A 21,336-nucleotide genomic window follows, 5' to 3' on the forward strand; every position below is an offset into this window, starting at 1 on the left:
CATAAGGCTCATTCCTGGCATTCAGTAATATTTCAGCTTGACCAAACTCATTTCTAAAATTTGATTATTGATTATTTATTGACTGACTTATTTTTAAATAGCCTACATAATTAGGCACAATTTAAACTTTCAAAAATTCATATTTTCCCACCTCAGGCATTAAAGCCTTTATATTATTTTCTGTTTTATTCTTATTTGAACACTCATTATTCTCAACCCCGTAACTGACTAAACTGAGTTGTTAATAATAGTATTTTAAAAAGCTTTTGCTATAAAAACCAACGTTTCCCTATTGCTCATATGTCCCTCAAATCAGTGTAATGGCTAAAATATAACATTTTTGATGAGTTTTAGATTTATATGTGATTTAAGTTACAACTTATGCATTCTGTGGTCTCTTCATTTTTCTAAAAATGTTTTAATATTAGATGTCTTACCCAAACCCCATATTTACAATGCTAGGCCTTAACATGGTGGTTGGTACTCAGCAAGATTTTTTTATATATTTAATTGTTGAAATATAAATTTTTAATTAATTCACTTTAATTTCAATTTTAATTTGTTTTAATTAATTTGAAATCAAATCTAAGCCTCAACCAAAACACTTATTTATTTTAGTAAAACATTTAGCAAAGGCGTTAATCACACTGAGATGAAATTAAACTTCATTAAACCAAACTACCGTCAGAATTCAAAAAAGTAAACTGCTGCAGGTAACTGGACATTAGTAACCTTTAAAAATGCTGATGAAGGCCTATGTTACTAAATATATTGCTGAACAGAACCTTTAGTAAACACGAGCAACAGGTAAATCATGTCTAAAACATTATTTCCTGGAACATAAATAAAAACTGCAGCAGAAAGATTTTCTTAATGAAATTAATCTATAATTTTAATATGAATTATGCCCTTAAGGACCCCCTCTCTAAAGTTGGGTAATTGTCACATGACATGGAGATAAAAAAAAATTAACTATTTACATAATTTAAGTATTTTATACTTTACATGTTCTAATTTTATTAGCTTTTCATTAAATCATGATGAAACTCGTGACACATTCAATATAAAATCTGCTGCTGATACGGGTGCCGTGTCTGAAATAATATTGCGTCAAAGTTTAAGTGAAAACACTGCTTCAAATATTCTATCAGTGACAAAAAAAAAGTTATAATACAAATATTTTTGCTGAAATGTTTTTTAATTAAAATTCTTGATAAATTTGGAGAATTTCTCAATCTTGTTACAAAAAACAATCATATTCCATCTTAGTTACGGGGTTGAATTGTTAAGCTTGACCATACCCTTCCTAACTATAATAAACATCATAAAATGTAAATAACTGAAACTATATCTTGCCTTTTTTTCACCATGCTGTTAAAGAGAGCTGAATGATGTCACTTTCTGTCTGTGATGTCATATAAGAGTGGAGGATTTGTGGCGTAACGGGGTTGAGTTTATATTGAGGGACAGAACTTTGTAGCCTTTTTAATAAAAAATCTTATTTTTTATTTAATTTTTATTTAACACCAGAAAAGAACACTAATAAATAGATTTTTTATACTGAAAAAAAATTAGACACTGTGTGCATTTTATAAAAAAATGTACAAAGCAAATCAATGAAAAATGCTTTTAAAATGTAATTTTAGTCAACAACCACTTTAAAAAATACGGGGGACTGAAATATTACCATTTGCCAGGAATGACCCTAATATTATTACTGACGATGTTGCTAAAGAATGGCAGGAAACGTAGAATACAGATAATAAGAGACAACAAGAATATGAAAAAAGAACCCTGGTGTGTGTGTTTATGTGTAAGCGAGAGAGCAGATGTGTAAAGTGGAAATCGAGGGAGAAATGTATGAATAAGTTATGACTGCAACAGTAAGTGGCAAAAAAAATAAACAAAAAGACTTTTATTTTGGCGTGGCATGTGACGTCGTAAGGCTGCGCCGCTTTCGCGTTGTGATTTAACTGGAGAAATGTTTGTGTTTTAAAACGTTTACAAAAGAATAAAACACAGATTTAACCGATTGATTAAAGTTTCAGGTTTTTCACCCGATGCTAAATTATCCCAGTCAACAAATTTCCTTTGGCCCTGATCTGGCCCAAATCAAAAGCTAAGATGTGGCCCAGATCAGTTAATGTTCCCCAGCCCAGTGTTCCACATCCTTTTAGCCAGAACTGAACCAAAGTAGTGCCACAACTCCACCAATCTTGAGCCAAGTAATACATTTTTTGTATTCAAGATTAGTTCAGAGTTCTGTGGCCCTTGTGTGGTGTGTAAAGACTGATAAAGCCTTTTATCTCTTACATTGATTTTCAAATCTCTATCTGTTTTGTGAACAGCAGTGTGTAGTAAAAAGTCTTTAATAAAAATGAAAGTTCTAAATAACAGTTTTTATTTGCAATATTTTAAACATTATTAATACATGTACAATGTTATAAAAGACTGCAAATAAAAGCTATTACTTTGAACTTTCTTTTTTAATAACACAAATAAATCTCTTTTACTCTCTCACATAAATCTTGTGCAGTGTGTTTTAGCATCAGATACTATTATCCTGATAAATTAAAAGTTATACAAATTAAAACTATTCTTTAACAGAACATTCGTTACATTTATCAAATCAGTCGACAAAAATGGAGCTTACAGTGTATTACCTTTGATGGAAATATCTAAACTGTTAGTACGTATTTACGCTGTTTATTTCAAAATGAAAGTGAAACTGAAAGCATCACACTCCCGCTACTGACATCAACCAGCAGATGGCGCTCGGACACCACAAAAACTCAAACCCATTTATTATGTGCCACACATATTGCCATTTCCCTTGATTCAGCCATACCTTATTATTATCCAGTACATGCTTGCTCTTCTAAGACTACAACACAGTTATTTAAAATGGTAATAACACTTCACAATCAGACAGTTTTTATTTAGCTAGATTATTTAAAGCTTTATATATAAGAAGCAATATTTTAAATTCAATACGAAACTTTACAGGCAGCCAGTGTAAGAAGGATAAAATTGGGGTGATGTGATCAAATTTTCTAGACCTGGTAAGAACTCTGGCAGCTGCATTTTGTACCTCACAGCAAGAAGGTCGCTGGTTCGAGCCTCAGCTGGGTCAGTTGGCATTTCTGTGTGGAGTTTGCATGTTCTCCCCATGAGTTTCCTCCAGGTGCTCTGGTTTCCCCCAAGTCCATAGACATGCGGTATGCATACAGTGTGTGTAAATGAGTGTGCATGCATGTTTCCCAGTAATGAGTTGCAGCTGGAAGAGCATCCGCTGCGTAAAGCATGTGCTAAATAAGTTGGCGGTTCATTCCACTATGGCGACCCCTGATTAATAAAGGGACTAAGCTGTAAAGAAAATTAATGAATAAATGAGTAATATCACACAGGTAGCAGTGCGACGTGGCCTTCTATCAGTTTTTGTACTTCTATTTGTTGTAATGGCCTGTTGTTATTGCAATAAAATAAATAAATGTAAAAAAAAGCAGTGTGATGTGGCTGTATATCAGCAGTGGTGGGAGGTATGCGTTGTGTACACTAGGCACTCGAGAACGATTGTCCTTCTACCTGTTGTTTCAATCCCCTGAGAACTTTGCTCATCTTCAGAATACAAATGAAGACACTTCAGATGAAATCAGAGAGCTCCCTCATCTGTAATAGACAACAAGAGTCCCGAGATGCTCAAAGTCCAGAAAAGGAAGCAAAAACATTGTCAAAACAGTCCATGTGACTTTAGTGGTTCAATTGTAATCGATTTCCAGGAATATTTTGTGTGCAAGAAAATGTTGAAAAAAGCAGCCAAAGTAGGAACTGTTGACCCATATAGTGGCTGTTTTTGCTCCTGTATTCTCTTCATTTGCATTCAGCAGAAGAAACTCAAACAGGTTTGGAACAAGTAGAGGATGAGTAAATGACAGAATTGTAATTTTTATGTGAACTACCCCTTTAATGCTTCTGTAAGTAAAGGTAAATTAAATATTATTACTGAAGATATTGCTAAAAAAATGGCAGGAAACGTGGAACACAGATAATAAGAGACGACAATTCATGTGAAAAAAAGAAACCCTACATAAGCCTATGAAGTTGTAGATATAGAAAAGAAGATGTCATAATTATGAGGATGAGATTTGGACTCAGATATTAATAGGAAGTAATGTGTTGTAGACATGAAGTCATCATGAACTGGATTAAAAAAGTTTCTCAAAATTGTCTTAACATGTTTAGATTAAAGGTTTGTGAGAGAGAGAGAGAGAGAGAGAGAGAGAGAGAGAGAGAGAGAGAGAGAGAGAGAGAGAGAGCAGATATAGTGTAAAGTGAAAAACATGGGAGAAATGTATCAATAAGCCATGACTGCAACAGTAAGTGGCAAAAAAGCCAAACAAAAAAAGACTTTTATTTTGGCGTGGTGTGTGACGTCATCAAGTGGCGCCGCTTCAGTGCTGTGATTCAACTAGATAAAGGTTTGTGTTTTAAGACGTTTACAGATATAAACCGATCTAATAAAAGTTTCAGGTTTTTAATCCTGTGCTAAATTGTGTTCCTGCTCCTATCATATTATTTTAACCCTTTATACAACGTAGTACTATTTTATTCTCAGTAACCGAGGGCTATTGTTTGAATAAATTAACAGAATATGTGTTTTAAAGAAACGTTTTACCTTATTTCTTTTTGTTAATTACTCTCATTAAAAGAAACTGTTGAAGCAAGTGTTGAAGAGAAGTTATTTTGTTTCTGCTCATTGTTTTGTTCATTTTAAACAGGATAAAGTGTCCAAACACAGAGAAAAACTCCTGCTGAAGCGACTGATCTCCACACTGTTATAAAGATGGCGTTTATTAAAGAGGAGAGTGAAGATGTGAAGATTGAAGAAACATTCAGAGTCAAACAGGAAGATCTGCAGGAACAAACAGGTTGATTTTCATTCTCAAAGACCAACTCAGTCATTTGATCCTCATTCAGATATATTTTAATAATAAGAATACTAAATAAATCCATCTTGCAGCCCTGAGTGTGCTGCCTAGTTCTCCTAAATGCACATAAGCACTCATTGAAAGACAGGAATGAGCTTCTTTCTTGTTACTTGTTCTCATGTCTTTTGTCATTCTTTTATGTATTATTAGTCTCCCATTTTCTCTACCTTCTTAAGGTTATTGCTTTTCTTGTTCTTCTTGTTGCACTATATAAAGTAAACAAAAACATTAAATAAAAAAAAAGATTAACTGAGCTGACAATACAGTGATAGTGTTGGCTTAACACTTTCCATTTGCATATGTCACGTTGATCACAATTACAACTTCTTTATGGGTTTAAACTTGTTTCTATTAGTTGTTACTACTTCTCACAGATAGTATGTAGAATTCCATCATTATTATAATAACTAATTACCAGTGCTATTGTGTTTAAACAGGGTTTCCGCGGGGTCTTAAAATGTCTTAAATTTACTGAAATATTGTGTTGTAGGACTCAAATTTTTTTAAACAAGTCTTCATTTTCCTTTGTTCATGTTTTGCTACCCAATCTGGCCAAAACCCATACAATCACCAACAATCCATCTCAATAAAACTTTCAACTTTTTATTCAAAAAGGTCATTTTAACTCTATTTATCATAATGGTTTAAATATTTTCCTCACAATAATATTTGTTTAAACGTGCTCCATGTATTTACTGCTGAGGACATTGACCTGGACAGATTGTTGTGCATAGATTTAGTTTATTATAGTTTTTAAAACTTTTAAAACATTTGTAATTTTTTTTTATTTAAATAAAGTTTATTTTGGAAAAAGTGTATGGATATGAGTAAAGCTTGCTTGTTTTTACTCATTTCTTAGCAAAAGATTTTAAATATTATCTAAAGTATTATTTTTTTATTATTAATTTATTATTGTATTATTAAATTAAAATATTATTTTGATGGGGCAAATTAAAAGTCTTTTCCATCTGGGCCATTTGAAAAATTCCTTAGCCTTTAGCCCTTTATGAGTCTAAAATTTCATTCATAATGGTCTTAAAAAGACTTAAATTTAACTTGGTGAAACCAGGAGAAATCCTGGTTTACAGTATGTCAGAAAGCGTGGATGCCCCCAATATTAAATATGCTGAATGTAATAGACACTAAAATAATTAATTATTATAAAACATTGTACAGTATTCTAAACTATATGATGTTGCTGTGGGACGACGTAAGACAAAATGAACAAATTATAGTGGAACAATAACGTTTAGCATTGCACTGACTACAACTGGCCAACAAACTAGTCTAAATGACTTTTGCTGCGTAAGAAATGGATTACAGCATGCTGATGATATGCAAACATTTGAGTGTAAAGTTCGTCAGTATTGACTATATTCTTCAAGCCATTGGAATCTTTTTGCTAGAGACTTTTTTTAAAGAATTAATTTTTAGATCCTAAAAACAGTTTTATGCTGCTTAGGCATGGGACAATAACAGTTTTCAAGGTATACCACAGTTTAACAAATGTCGAGGTTTTAAAACCGCAAATATTTTCTGCTGTACCGTTCCTATGTTTTTTTTTTTTTTTTTCATTTTGTTTTAAGTTTTTCAGGACAGCAGTATCTCCAGCAGAAAAGATATCCAAAGATGCTGTTTTAAATTGTAAAGAAATCTGTTTTTGAAACAAATGAAGACAGCAGAAGTCAATGATTCATTTGAATTATTCAGCCTGACATGTTTACTGCTCCAAAATATTTTCCAAGTTTATCAAGTGAAAATATATTATGTTCAAAGAGAAAAAAAGTGTTTGGTTTTTACCCAGACATTTAAAAAGAAGAGCAGTAATCACAGTACTGTGAAACCGTGATATTTTTATTTAAGGTTTTCATACCGTCAGAATCTTATACTGGCCCATGCCTAAAGCTGCTTGATGTTGCAAAGTCATATTTTCTCATTTTATTGTTTTTCTTTGTATGTATTGTCATGAACACACTTGTTTATAGAGCAAATAGTGTGACCGTTTTCTGCCGTTTATTGTTCCTTGTCATTTCTCCAATAGGCAACTGAAGTTCTAAAACAAAAGCATATGAGATCAGGGCCCCGTTTCAGAAAGGAGGTAAAGTGAAAACTCAGAGTATTTTAACCCTGAAATGAGAGAAACTCTGGGTTTTCCGTTTCAAACTGGCAGGTTTGTCAAACTGGAAAAAGCAGGGTAAGTCAAGCCTGTTTTTGAAAGAGAGGAAACTTTTACTCAGAGTCAGTTAATGTGGTAACTTACCATGTGAACCTAACCTGGTCAGTAGCAGGTTTTATTCTCTAAACTCTGAGTTTCTGTCGGTCTCCTTTCCTTTTTTAAAGATGAAGCGGTATTTCTCGCTTAGCCTTACGTTTTCAGCCACCGATTTTTATGTGCATTTTTGATGGGCAAAGAGCATAAAAAAAATTGGTTTACATTCTTATTATTCAAACATTTTTATTGATTTTTCAAAAGTCTTCAATTTTTCCACAACACACATATTGAACAACAAATTAACATGGTACATAGCTACAGACATGCTCACACCCCATAAAGAAAAAGGAGAAAGAGAAAAATAAATAAAAATAGATAAAACAAATTAGGAAATTAGAGATAAACTCTCACTTAGAATATAATAAACCCTGAGCGTTCAATGTAGGAGCTTTCGATGTAGGAAAGGCTGTCAAACCTCATAAAACTTTTTTGTAGAGCCTCGGATGGTGTACTTAAGGTTCTCGAGTTTAAGATGTGATAACACTTCTAATATTCAATGTTTGTGGGATGGCGGGTTTGTTTTTTTCCACCTGAGAAGAATCAGGCGTCTGGTCAATAAAGAAGAAAAGGCAATGATTTCTACATGATTAGCTGACAGGTACATTTCTTCTGGCACTCTACCAAAAATTGAGGTTAAAGGATTATGATCCATATCTTTATTACATATAGATAAAAATGATCTAAAAATATCGGTCCAAAATTTATGTAATCTAGAGCATCCCCAGAACATATGACTCAGATCTGCTGGCTCCAAACCACATCTGGGGCAAGATGAATCTGACCTTGGATACATTTTTGCCAGCTTGCTCCTAGATAGGTGAAGCCTATGAAGCACCTTAAACTGAAGAAGACCATGTCTAATACATACAGAAGATGAGTGTACCAGTTCTATGGCATATTGCCAGGCTGTATCTGATATTTCTAGTCCCAGTTCGTCTTTCCATTTTTGCTTTATACGATTTAGGGAAGGGGAGGCAGCTCTTTGGATCACTTCATATAACATGGACATCATACCCCTTTGATATGGGTCCATATTTACCAATTCATCTATCCAGCATGCTTCTGGTCGGTTCAGTGAAGGAGGAAAGTGTTTTTAACGAAACTAAGGACTTGAAGGTACCTAAAAAATTTGACTGGGGAATCTCAATGTCTGTTCTTAACTGTTGAAATGAGATAAACGTGCCATCTTTAAACAGGTCCTTAACACAGTTAACTCCCTTCCTAGACCATAATTGGAATGCTGAATCTATAAGAGAGTAAGGGAATAATGGATTTAACAAAATGGGAGCAGAAGGCAATGCTTGTTTATTATTAAAGTGAAGTCTGAATTGTGACCATATTCTGAGTGATCCATTAATAACTGGGTTATTCGTAGAATATTGTTTACTCAATGGAATCGAAGCACAAAGTAGTGAGTGTAAAGACACTGGATTAGACGTGTGCTGTTCCATCAGTAACCAAAAGTGAGCCTCATCATTACAGATGTTGGAAAACCAGAATATCAGTCTGTGTAAATTGGCCGCCCAATAATAGTATAGGAAATTTGGCATTGCCAATCCACCCTCTTCCTTCTTTCTTTCCAAGAATTTCTTTTTTATGTGAGGAGTTTTCTTATCCCAGAGAAATGTAGAAATACAATTATTCAACTCCTTGAAAAATGACTTGGGAATAAAAACAGGCACGGTCTGAAATAGAAACAGAAATCTGTGTAGTATTTTCATTTTGATGGAATTGATCTTCCCAGCTAAAGATAAAGGAAGGGTTGACCACCGTGTTGTCTCATTTAGCTTTGTCTAATGTCATTTTAACATTATTATTGAACAAATCCTTATATTTGCGTGTCACACTCACACCCAGATATACAAATTTATCAGGACGTACTGAAAATGGAAAGGATTGGAAGGACATTTGCTGTGCTCTATCACTGATAGGGAAAAGGAGACTCTTTGCTAGATTGACTTTGTATCCATTATGTGGAGATCCTCTGCATTTTCACTTTTCAAGGAGTAATATTCCGTTTGCAGAAGAAGTCTTATGGAGCTCTTCGGAAGGTGATGTTGAGTGTAGTTGATCAATTGTATTAATTTTATTCATAATCTCTGTAAGCAACTTTAACATTCTTTTATTTGCACTAACTTGATATGCAATAATCTGTCCTCTTATATATGCTTACAGAGTATCCCATAGGATGCTATAACTTATCTCTGGGGATTTGTTTGTCTCAAGGAAGAAATCAATTTGAGCATCAATAAATTTTACAAAATCGTCATCTGCCAAGAGTCTTGAGTTAAACCACCACGTACGTTGGGGGATTACATTGCCTGGAAAACATAGCTGTAGTGAGACTGGACAATGGTCCGAAATAACAATACTACCATACTCTACTTCTGACATTAAGGGAAGTAACTGCTTGTCGAGGAGAAAATGGTCAATCCTGGAATAGGTTTGAAGCACAGGTGAATAGAAGGAAAATTGCTTGGAAGATGGATATTTAAATCTCCAGGGGTCACTTACACCATATGTCTGAAGGAAGGAGTTGATACATTGTGCTGGCTGACTTAATGTATTACTCGAAGAGCTAGAACGGTCCAAAATTGGGTGCAAAACACTATTTAAATCACCTCCTAAAACTAAATTATGTGTCGAGACTAGGAAAAATAGAAAATTAATCACTGAAAAATTGTACATTGTCCCAATTAGGAGCCTACACATTGGCCAGGACCACAGACATGTTAAAAAGTTTACCTTGGATTATTATGTATTTGCCATTTTTATCCAACACATTTGACTCCATAACAAACTGTAAATTCTTATGTATGAGTACAGCAACGCCCCTACTTTTGCTATTAAAGTTAGAAGGATATATTTGTGTATAGCATCCTCTATTAAGTTTAGAATAGTCCTTTTTCAACAGACATGATTTTAACTTAAGATACGCGAACACCTTGTTTCGTTTCACTGGGTGATTTAGCCCCCACACATTCCAACTGATAAAGTTTGTCTTTACTCCACACATTTTATGGAGGGCTGTCGAAAACATTTATCAGAAGCATCCGAAAGGTATCTGTGGGTTTTGTATGTAGGGGGTCTGGGGGAGAGAGCAAAAAGAAAAAAAAGAGAGAAAAAAAAACAAACAAACAGGTGATCGCACATAAACTTATAAACACGAAACAACACAATATTGAAACTTTGCATGTAAAGTTGCATCCACTTCCAGCTACTCCCATTTTTAACTAGCTTACCATGTGGAACCTCACGTATAAAACAAATAAATTTGAACAGCTTTTGATGTTTTACTACAAAGCTACCCCATTATGGACAAAATATACTTGAGAACTAGACAACAACGAACATGTGCTATAGTGGTAATTTAAAAGTTAACAGGAGAGTGACATTAACATTTGTATTGTCTTTGACAGCCCAATGTACTGTCGTGATTGCCTTCATTTCCATGGCTTTCTTCAAAATTCCCTCTTTTTTTGGAAAAGTAGTGGCACATAATCACGAAGGCGCGTGGTGGTTCCTTGTCGTCCACTGGTTTGCAGTGTAGAGTGTGGTGTGCCCGGTCCAGAAGTGGAGTCTTCTTGACCTTCAGGGTATCTTTCAGGAGGCCGGCTAAAAACTCTTATGCGTCTGCCATGCTCCCATCTTCTTTAACTCCCGTAATGTGGAGATTTGAGCGGCGAGACCTCTCCTCAAGATCCTCGCTTTGGTCTCTCAGCAGAGCCAGCTTCATTTTCACGATACTAAACTCTTTTTCCAGGGTAGTAAGAGAGTCGGAGTATCCACCCAACACAGACTCCAGACCAGTCACTCGCTCTTTCGCTGCTTTCACTCTGGCGTTAATGTGCTCCACAGCATTGCGCAACTCCGTTTGAAGCTGGTCAATTTGATTGTAAAGTTCAACTGAGTGTGCAACAGCCTTTTCTTTTAATTTTAGCAATCAAGTCACCCTTTAGTGCATCAATAGCTTGAAGGACCGCACTGTTATCCCTCGCGGGAGCCGTCTCTTTCTTAGATGCAGCTTGCGCTCTGGGGTTAAAATTAGCATGGAGACTAGTAGGGAATTCCGCCACCCTACAGTTGCTTCGGCCTATATTCATCCTTATTCAAGTTGAATTACGCTCAGAATAGCTAGACTCCGACACTTAAACACTTATTTTCCAGTGTAGGTAGTGTAGGTTTAAGGTAATAGTATTTAGGATAAGAGCAATATTAAACCGCCGCTCCAATCGCAAGTCCAAAACAAACAATATAACAATAATCACAATAAAACACAAAACCCTCAGCCCGTACAACTCAAATGAAAGTGAAAGGTAAAAATATAAATGATTTCAGGCCAGCAGATTCATCAGATTTGAAAACGGGGAAAAATAATGGTTTCGGCAGCTGACTCCATGCCAGCGAGATAAATCGGTAAGTTGATTTTGTTCAGGACACACTGCACTGAAGTCTTTGGTGACGCACTCATTCACAGACGTCACAAGCACTTCAGTAACAAGACAGCGGTTTTTGCTCTGTTGCTTTGATACGTACTTTTACTTTTTGTTTCTCACAGCCAGTCGTTAAGTTTACACTGCTCGTCTTGACCCGGTTTCTCCACTCGTTTCCTCTCACTGCAATAGTTCAGTCAACTTCTCTTTCTTCGACAAACACAACATATTCCTGCCCTCTTCAACTCTCCCACTCTTTCTTTATACTCTCACCCATTTCCTTTTTGTTGTCCCATGGGAGGAGACCAATGAAACAATGTTGACTGTCATAACAGAAAACGCCAACTATCATAAATGCATGATTATATGCTGTCATGGCTTTGCAATCAAAAAAATTTTGTTTTAATAGAGGCCTATGGAGAAAAAAACAGCCATGAATATAACGACAAGGGAGTAAATTTGTCCAGAGTGTATTGAGTTTTTTATATTTTGTTCAGTATCTGTTCATTATCTGTTTGTTTAGCTGTTACCCCAGAACTTTTTTTCTGATGCGTTTACCAGTCAGGCACAGAATGAACAAGTATTCCCTGTCTTCTTTACAATATTTAGAAAAACATTTTGTTGAAATTATGAATACATACGAATAAAAATTGCCCATTTACAGCTTTCAAATCTGTGTCTTATCAATATGACCAAAATAACTTTTATGATCAATTATGTAAGAAACTCTGAAAACTGGACTGACACAGTTTCAAATTACTATAACCTCTATGTTAAGCAGCTTTGACACAATTTACGTTGTAAAAGCACTAGATAAATAAATAAAGATGAATTGAATTGAATCTGCTTAAATGTGGACCAAACACAATATGATCTGATTTATTTTACATTTAATGTGCATCAAAATTACAGTGTGTGTAGCCAATGTTTCCAGTGTCTTTTCACTTTTCAGCTTTTGATGAGAGTTTTTAAGACTTAATGAAAACTAATGTTTTATTTATTTATTTATTTCAGACCTAATTGAAGAGAATGGAGGAAGGAAAGAGGAGGAACATCATGTCAAAATTAAGGAAAACGCTCATTCACAGTCTGATGGTATTTTGAAAAGGAGAGACAAGAATCATTTCACCTGCACTCAGTGTGGAAAGAGTTTTGGAAGAAACGGCATTCTTAGGATTCACATGATGATCCACACTGGAGAGAAACCATTCACATGCATTCAGTGTGGGAAGAGTTTCAACAAATCATCAAACCTTAATCAACACATGAAAATCCACACTGGAGAAAAACCATTCACATGCACTCAGTGTGGGAAGAGTTTCAACCAATCATCATCCCTTAATCAACACATGAGGATCCACACTGGAGAGAAACCATTCACATGCACTCAGTGTGGGAAGAGTTTCAGCCAATTATCCCACCTTAATGAACACATGATGATCCACACTGGAGAGAAGCCATTCACATGCACTCAGTGTGGGAAGAGTTTTATCCGCTCATCATCCCTTAATCTACACATGAGGATCCACACTGGAGAGAAACCGTTCACATGCACTCAGTGTGGGAAGAGTTTTAACTGCTCATCACACCTTAATCACCACATGAGGATCCACACCGGAGAGAGACCATTCACTTGCACTCAGTGTGGAAAGTGTTTTATCCAATCATCATCCCTTAATCAACACATGAGGATCCACACTGGAGAGAAACCATTCACATGCACTCAGTGTGGGAAGAGTTTCAGCCAATCATCATCCCTTAATCTACACATGAGGATCCACACTGGAGAGAAACCAATTACTTTCACTTAAGCCGCGGTCACACTGGACTTTTCTCCCCATAGACTTCCGTTCATACGCATGCGAATGCGTCAGACCGGAAATGCAAGTTTCGCAGTTCACTGCATTGCAAAGTAACAATAGAAACTGTTGCTTCCAGTCCTCAGCTTTTCAATTCCACTTAAGGTCTCTGTGACCTCTGACCTAGTTTAGTGGCTCCTGAAAATGGTTACAAAGAGACACACTGAACATTCTTCATGGCTAGATGACAGTTGTAGCGCAGCAGTTCTGAATGAAACAGCTCCTTTAAACTTTGACTTTTTGAGGGTTTGCAGAGCCAATAGGAGAGGTGGAGGCATCGCTGCCCTGTTTAAAGATGTCTACGAGTGTAAACAAGTGTCATTTGGTGACTATTTGTCTTTTGAATATCTGAGCATGGCACTAAAGGGTCATGGATCATTATCTACAGACCTCCAAAATATTCTCCAACTTTTATTGATGATTTTACAGAGCTGTTATCAATAGTAACCTCTGAATTCAACTATTTTACTATTGCTGGGGATTTTAATATTCACATTGATAATTCAGCAATCAATGCTGCAAAAGAACTGATGACTGTTTTTAACACTTTTGACCTGACTCGGCATGTTCAAGGACCCACACACAATCATGGACACACTTTTAATCTACTTTTAGATCAACAGGCATTTTATCGACTGTTGTTAAGGATGTTGCACTGATCATTTCTGTATTTTCTTTGATATATTGATCACTCCAGCTATTAAAGACAGGTCTCTGTCAGAAAGAGATGCATAAATGAGAACACTAGTGAGCAGTTTATGAAGGCCATATCGCTAGCACCAAGTATATCTGCAGACTCTGTTGATTCTCTCCTTGATTTGTTTAACTCTAAAGTTAAGAATGTCATAAATGACATTGCTCCTTTTAAAGTCAGGAAGATGACTAGCAGACAGAGAGCACCTTGGAGAAACTCAACAGCAGTTTGAATGATGAAATTACAGTGCAGAAAAGCTGAGCATATGGGGTGGAAGACTAAGCAAGTAGTCCATTATAATATCTTCATGCTTTTAATATGGAACTAAACACTGCTAGGCAGACTTTTTTTTCAAGCCTTATAAACAGCAACTTAAATAATTCTCGTACTCTCTTTGCAATGATAGAGAGACTTACAACATCCCAACATCAGTGGCAACATCAACATCAGAGTCCCACAAGGCTCGATTTTGGCACCTCTCCTGTTCAACCTTTATATGCTTCCTCTGAGCCAAATAATGAGAAAGAACCAAATTTCCTACCACAGCTATGCTAATGAGACTCAGATCGACCTAGCCTACTGCCTAATGACTACAGCCCCTTTGACACCCTCTGCCAATGCATTGATGAAATTAACAATTGGATGTGCCAAAACTTTCTTCAGTTAAACAAAGAGAAAATGTTGTGGTTTCTGGCTGTTTTCTTAATGAATCAAGCTCAGACTGGGGTTATGAATATCAGAAGAATATACTTTATTGGAATATTTCCCAAAAAAGCAGAGACAGCCTGGAGCAGACCCATCTCAGTCTCTCCCCAGGACAAATCCAATGTCCCTCAAATTTGCTATCCCCTTTATCCTTGCTTCCTCCCACCTTTGTGTTTTCACAGCTGTTTACTGGTTCAACAGGCCTCTCCCAGCTCCTACTCTTTTACGACCCCTATTTAAAGACCCCTCTTCTTGTTGGCCCTTATAATTTACAGAACTAATATAATCATCACCGTTTTTCCACATACAGTTCACATTTGGTAATCATGACTAGTATCTATGTTTTAAACATCTAAACTGGACTCTTCTCCCTCATACAGTATGTGTCTTTTCAAATATACATGACAGTTTCAACATGTGTTGTATACATTTCATGCCTTTCCGACACAGATGGTTCTCAGTGCATCCCCAAGTCCTCTCTCATGCTCTTTTATGACCCCTTTGCCTTAACCTATCACCTGTTTTCAAAGATATATAATGGCAGATTCGTAGGCCCCTCCACTCACCCAATTAAATGTGTCTTCATATAGGTTTAGTAAATAAAAATCTTCTTCAAAAACTGAAGTGATTGCGTTTGGGAACAGAAATGAGGTTCTTAAGGTGCATGCGTACCTTGGCACTTAGGGTCAAACAACAAAAAATAAGGTCAAGAATCTTGGAGTGACTCTGGAGTCAGATCTGAGTTTCAATAGTCTTGTCAAAGCAGTCAGTAAATCAGCATGCTATCATCTCAAAAACATTGCAACAACCAGATGCTTTGTTTCCAGTGAAGACTTGGAGAAACTTGTTCATGCTTTTATCAGCTGCAGGGTGGATTACTGTAACGGCCTCCTCACGGGCCTTCCCAAAAAGACAGTCAGACAGTTACAGCTTATCCAGAACGCTGCAGCCAGGATTACTGGTCTATAAATCACTTAATCACATAGGACCTAAATACATTACAGATATGCTCACTGAATACAAACCTAACAGATCCCTCAGATCTTTAGGATCACATAAACTAGAAATTCCAAGAGTTCAGTCAAAGCAGGGTGAATCGGCTTTCAGCTACTACGCCCCTCACTGCTGGAATCAGCTTCCAGTATGATCAGATGTGCTCCAACTTAGACACATTCAAATCAAGACTGAAAACACATCTGTTTAGCTGTGCCTTTACTGAATGAGCACTGTGCTACGTCCGACAGATCGAACTATTATGTCTTGTTATGTTGTATGATAGCACATATTATGCTATTCTCTTCTTTTTCATTCTTTTATAACACATTTTATCTGTTTTTTTGTTGCCATTTTTATTATTTGTTTTTATTTCTCTTATACTTGAAATGTGCTATATAAATAAACTTGCCTTGTCTTGACATGCCTGATTTCATCTGTACTCGGAAGTAAAGCAGGGTTGGCCCTGCTTAGTACTTGGATGGGAGACCGCCTGGGATTACCAGGTGCTGTAAGATTTGTGAATTCCTTCATTTGGCAGCGAATACACTTCCCCGTGTCACAGCTCTGCTGCTGCTATCTTTTCTCGCATTCATTTTATTTGGGAGGGGTGGGACAAAAAAACACAGGTGAACAAATGAGGGGACAAGGGCGTTGTTTCTGTTGGTGCTGTGTCAATGCAAGCTAAGCTGCGCGCAGCTCCTGGTGCTGCTCCTATTTTTAAATAGCCAACTCTTGACAGCTGCTCTCGTTTACGGCCATACCACCCTGGAAATGCCCTCTAGTGTAAGTTAGAGTTGTTGCACTGCATGAAGTGTGAGGTGGCAGAAGTAAGAGAGAGGCTCTTCCATTTTGGCAGTTTTGTTTTTTATTTTTAGTTTTTGTATTACAAAGTTTACTTTAATTGTTTTTTCAGTTAAAGATTATTTTTACTACCCCAAACAGTAACACTGTTTTGGGGTTAGAAAACAACAAAATGGACACAACGGAGAAAGAGAATGGACAGGACAAAAATGGAAAAAGGAACAGGGAACAAGGAAATGCTACAAACAGGATTGAAAGGACTCTAAATGAAGATAATGGAGAAAACAGCAAGGAGACATGGGCAACAGTTGTCTCAAAGAAAAAAGAAGGAAAAGGAGGTGGTCAAGAAAAGAAAGGAGAACTACAATCAAATGCAAGTATTGAAAGCGAAAAGAATATTGAAGGACAAAGGAAGGATTTAAGTCAGAAACAACAAATGCTGAACAAACTAAAGAAGCAAGCAAGATATCAAAGAGAATATAAGAAAGAAGCCACACTAACAATGATGGTAAGAGAAATTGAAAACTCAACTATAAATGGTATCTTTTCTGAACTTGCCCAGTTACATACAGGATGAGGAGATACAACAAAAACTGAGTAATTGGGGAGTAACTCCTATACTTCCAATAAGAAGAAAATATCATCCGGGAACAATGGTGGCAGACGGAACACACTTTGTAAATGTAAAATTTCCCAAAGAAGTTAAATCTTTACCATACAATGTTGGCTTTGTGACAGAAGAAGGGATACAATATTTCAGAGTGATACACGATAATCAACTGAAAATGTGCAGACTTTGCTCCAGTACAGAGCATGAGAAGAAAGACTGCCCAAATTTCGCATGCAGAAGATGTCTTCAGCAGGGGCATTATGTGCGGGACTGCAAAGTTCTGCAGTGCCAGGGCTGCGAGAGGGCATGGACAAGATGTAACTGTGAAAAAGAGGAGGAAATGGAAAGGATGGAAATACAAGTGTCACTTGACAATACGACAACAGTAAGAAAGGAGGACAAAACTGGAGAAGAAAGCAATACAGAAGAGGACAGATATGAGGAAGAGGATAAAGGAATGGAACTGGGAGAAGGAGCAAACGAGGAGGAAGGAGAACCAAATAATCGACATTTTGATGAAGAACAATATGATGACGGCGCTATAGAACTAAACAATGAAGAGAGACAGGAGAAGAAAAGGACTGAGGACAATGAAATAAGAGCACTAAATGAGGTAAGAGGAATGGATTTTGAAAGAGGGAATTATGGACTGGAAAAAAAAAGAAAAAGGTAAAAAGATAAAAGATTTAAAATCAAGATGTAAAAGTGGCTTAAACATTGAACTTGGTTCTACAACGGCAGAAAATGAGAAGAGAAGAGATTAAAGAAAGAATGGAAAGGAAAAAATTTGAAAAAGGAGATGCAAGAAACATTTGTTTAAGTGACAGTGACTCAGAATGAATGGTGGTTATTGGTTTATCCAATAATTTATCCTAATGAGTAATGTATGTGTGGTATCACTGAATGTAAGAGGATTGTCAAAATGTGAAAAGTTTGAAAGATTAACGTGTTTGACAAAAAAGTGTGATATATTATGTTTACAAGAGACAAAGTGGGAAGATGAGATTAAAAATGAAATGAGAAAATTGTGGAATGGGGAAATATTTAGTAATGGCGATATAGAAAAGAAAAGAGGGATTTTTGAAAAAGTAGAATTAGACTATAAAGACACAAATGGAAGAATTATAATTGTAAAAGTTATGTATAGTGGGAAAAGTTTTAAAGTATGCAACATACATGCACCAAATGAGGAAAAGGAGAAATATAACTTTTATAAGGAAACAGATAAGTTAATAGATAAGAATGAAAACAAATTTATTTTAGGAGATTTTAATATTGCCGTGCAAAGAATAGATAAAGATGACTCAATGGATTTTAGAACAGACAGAGGAAGGAATGAACTACAGAATTTAATGAGGAAATGTGATTTGGTAGATGTATGGAGAGAGCAAAATGGTGTGAAAAGAGAATATTCAAGAAGACAAATTGTAAATAGGATTTTAAAGCAAAGTAGAATTGACTTGTTTTTATGTAAGAAGAAAGAAGTACAATATGTTAACAAAGTTTTCTACAAAACCTATAGTGAGAGTGATCACGATTTTATATGGATAACGATGAATTTTAATGAGATTGAAAAAGGAGCAGGAGTGTGGATACTCAACACTGAGTTGTTCAAAATAGAAATGTATAAAATGGAAATAGAAAATATAATAATCAATAGTGTGAATGATGAAATGTTTGAAACAGAAACAAGTTTATGGTGGGATAATCTGAAAAATAGAATAAAAGAATACTCAATAAATATATCAGAAAAAAGACAAAAGGCAAAGAAATTCAAGGAAAATCAAATTAGAAAAGAATGGGATGAAGAAATGAGTAAAGTAAATGGGATTAATGTTGACAAAATAATAGAATTACAGGAAAAGCTGAAGAAAATCGAAGAAGAAAAGTGTAAGGGAGTAATTATTAGAAGCAGAGCTGAAGACATTGTAGAAGGAGAAAGAAGTACAAAATACTTTTATGAATTAGAAAAAACAAGACAGAGAGCAGCTATAATCAAATGTATAAAAACACAAGATGGGAAAACTGTAGAGGACAAAGATGGAATTTTAAAGGAAACTAGACGATTTTATAAGGAATTATTTACAGAAAATGGAGTAGTTTTAAATGATGAAAATTTCTTATTAGAAAAAATAACAGTAAAATTAAATAAAGAGGACGAGGAAATGTGCGAGAGTGAGATAACAGATTTAGAAATAGAAACAGCTATTGATCAGTTGAGAAATGGGAAAAGTCCAAAGTCCATAAAGTTTTTAAAAATGTTTTAAGTCCTATTTTAAATATAATATACAGTGATATTTATGAAAAAGGGGAGTTGACTAATAGTATGAAAAAAGGAATGGTTAAAATGATTTATAAACAAAATGGAGACAAGGAAGACTTAAAAAATTATAGACCCTTAAGTATGCTGAACACAGACTATAAAATTTTAGCGAAAGTCTTAGCTAACAGATTGAAAGTAGTTGTACCAAACATAATCCAAACAAATCAAGCATATGCGGTTCTAAAAGAGACATAACGGATGTCATAAACAATATAAGAGACATAATCTGGTATATGAGAGAGGAAAAAGCAACAGGATATATAATTAGTGTAGATTTGGAAAAAGCTTTTGATAGAGTGGAACACAAATATATGATGAATGTAATGGAGAGATTTGGTTTTGGAAAAAGATATTTACAATGGATAAAATGTTTATATACAGATATAACAAGCTGTATAAAAGTAAATGTTTTTTTAACTAAAGATTTTAAAGTAACAAGATCGATAAGACAAGGGATGTCCAATGTCAGCACTACTATACACACTTGTATCTGAAACACTGGGGTTAGCAATTGATAATGAAAAGCAAATACGAGGATTATGTATAAAAGGAACAGAGTCAGAACAAAAAATATTTCAATATGCTGATGATACAACTTTAATAGTAAAAGATATTAAAAGTATTGAAAAAGTAGAAGAAATTTTAAACAGATATTGTAAAGGAACAGGAGCAAAAATTAATAAGGAAAAAACGAAATACATGAGAATAGGAAAAACAAAGGTTTTACCAGAAAAAATCCAATTTAAAGAGGAGAAAACCAATATGAAGATTTTAGGTATAAGGGTTGGTGAAAATGAAAATGAAACAAGGAATTTAGTGTGGGAGGAAGTTTTAAAAGGAATGGAAAAAAGATTACATTTCTGGAAATTAAGAGGTTTGTTTTTAAAGGGGAAAGTTTTAGTTTTAAATTCCTTATTTTTATCAAAATGTGGTATGTTTTAGGTACAGTGAGTTTGCCAATGAGTGTATATAAGAAGATAAAAGCTATCGTATTAGATTTTATATGGGACGGGAAACCTTCCAAGATAGCTTATAATACCATAATTGGTAAAGTAGAAGAAGGGGGGTTAGGTTTAATCGATCCACTTATCAGAATGAAAAGCATACGAATAAAAACTGTAAATAAATACTGGAAAGAAGAAAAACACGTATGGAAAGATGCGATGACATATTTTTTAAATAAATGTGGGGAAATGCAAGAATATATATTATGGATGAAGCCCAAAGAGAATATGATGAATGGGATTCCAGAATTCTATAAAGAAGTTATCAAGACATGGGGAGATTTTAGAAAGCATATTGATTGTACTTTTAGTAAAGAAGAGATTTTAAAGCAACCGCTGTTTTTAAATGATTACATTAAAAAAGGGAATTACACTATTTTTTATAAGAAATGGTATTATGCAGGAATAAAGCAAATTAAAGATATCTTATATGAAGTGATACCTGGTTATGTACAGGTGCAAGTCATAAAAGATGCAATAATAGAAAACTATGAAAACGAAACTAAAGGAGTTATTGAAAATCAATTGAATAACTTGAAAAACAATATACCAAAAGAATGGAAAGAAATGATAGAAAATAATTTGGATATGCACAGCGATGAAGGAAGGGTGATTAACTTTAAAGAAAATCAATATGCTTTCAAAGATGGT

The 21,336-nt window shown here is 35.1% G+C and overlaps 1 protein-coding gene across 1 annotated transcript; it reads left to right on the forward strand.

Moving 5' to 3' along the window:
* Nucleotides 1-12,877: 12,877 nt before the first annotated feature.
* Nucleotides 12,878-16,220, forward strand: LOC130223476 (gastrula zinc finger protein XlCGF8.2DB-like). The gene has a single exon (XM_056456320.1). It carries the CDS (start codon nucleotides 12,878-12,880, stop codon nucleotides 13,502-13,504), a length of 627 nt encoding a protein of 208 aa, XP_056312295.1. The 3' UTR covers nucleotides 13,505-16,220.
* Nucleotides 16,221-21,336: the final 5,116 nt, after the last annotated feature.

Source organism: Danio aesculapii, chromosome 4 (assembly GCF_903798145.1).
Source record: "Danio aesculapii chromosome 4, fDanAes4.1, whole genome shotgun sequence".
Classification (NCBI taxonomy): domain Eukaryota; kingdom Metazoa; phylum Chordata; class Actinopteri; order Cypriniformes; family Danionidae; genus Danio; species Danio aesculapii.

Excerpts from the sequence above, each read along its gene's own strand:
- LOC130223476 (XM_056456320.1), top strand. The coding sequence starts at position 12,878 with ATGATCCACACTGGAGAGAAACCATTCACATGCATTCAGTGTGGGAAG.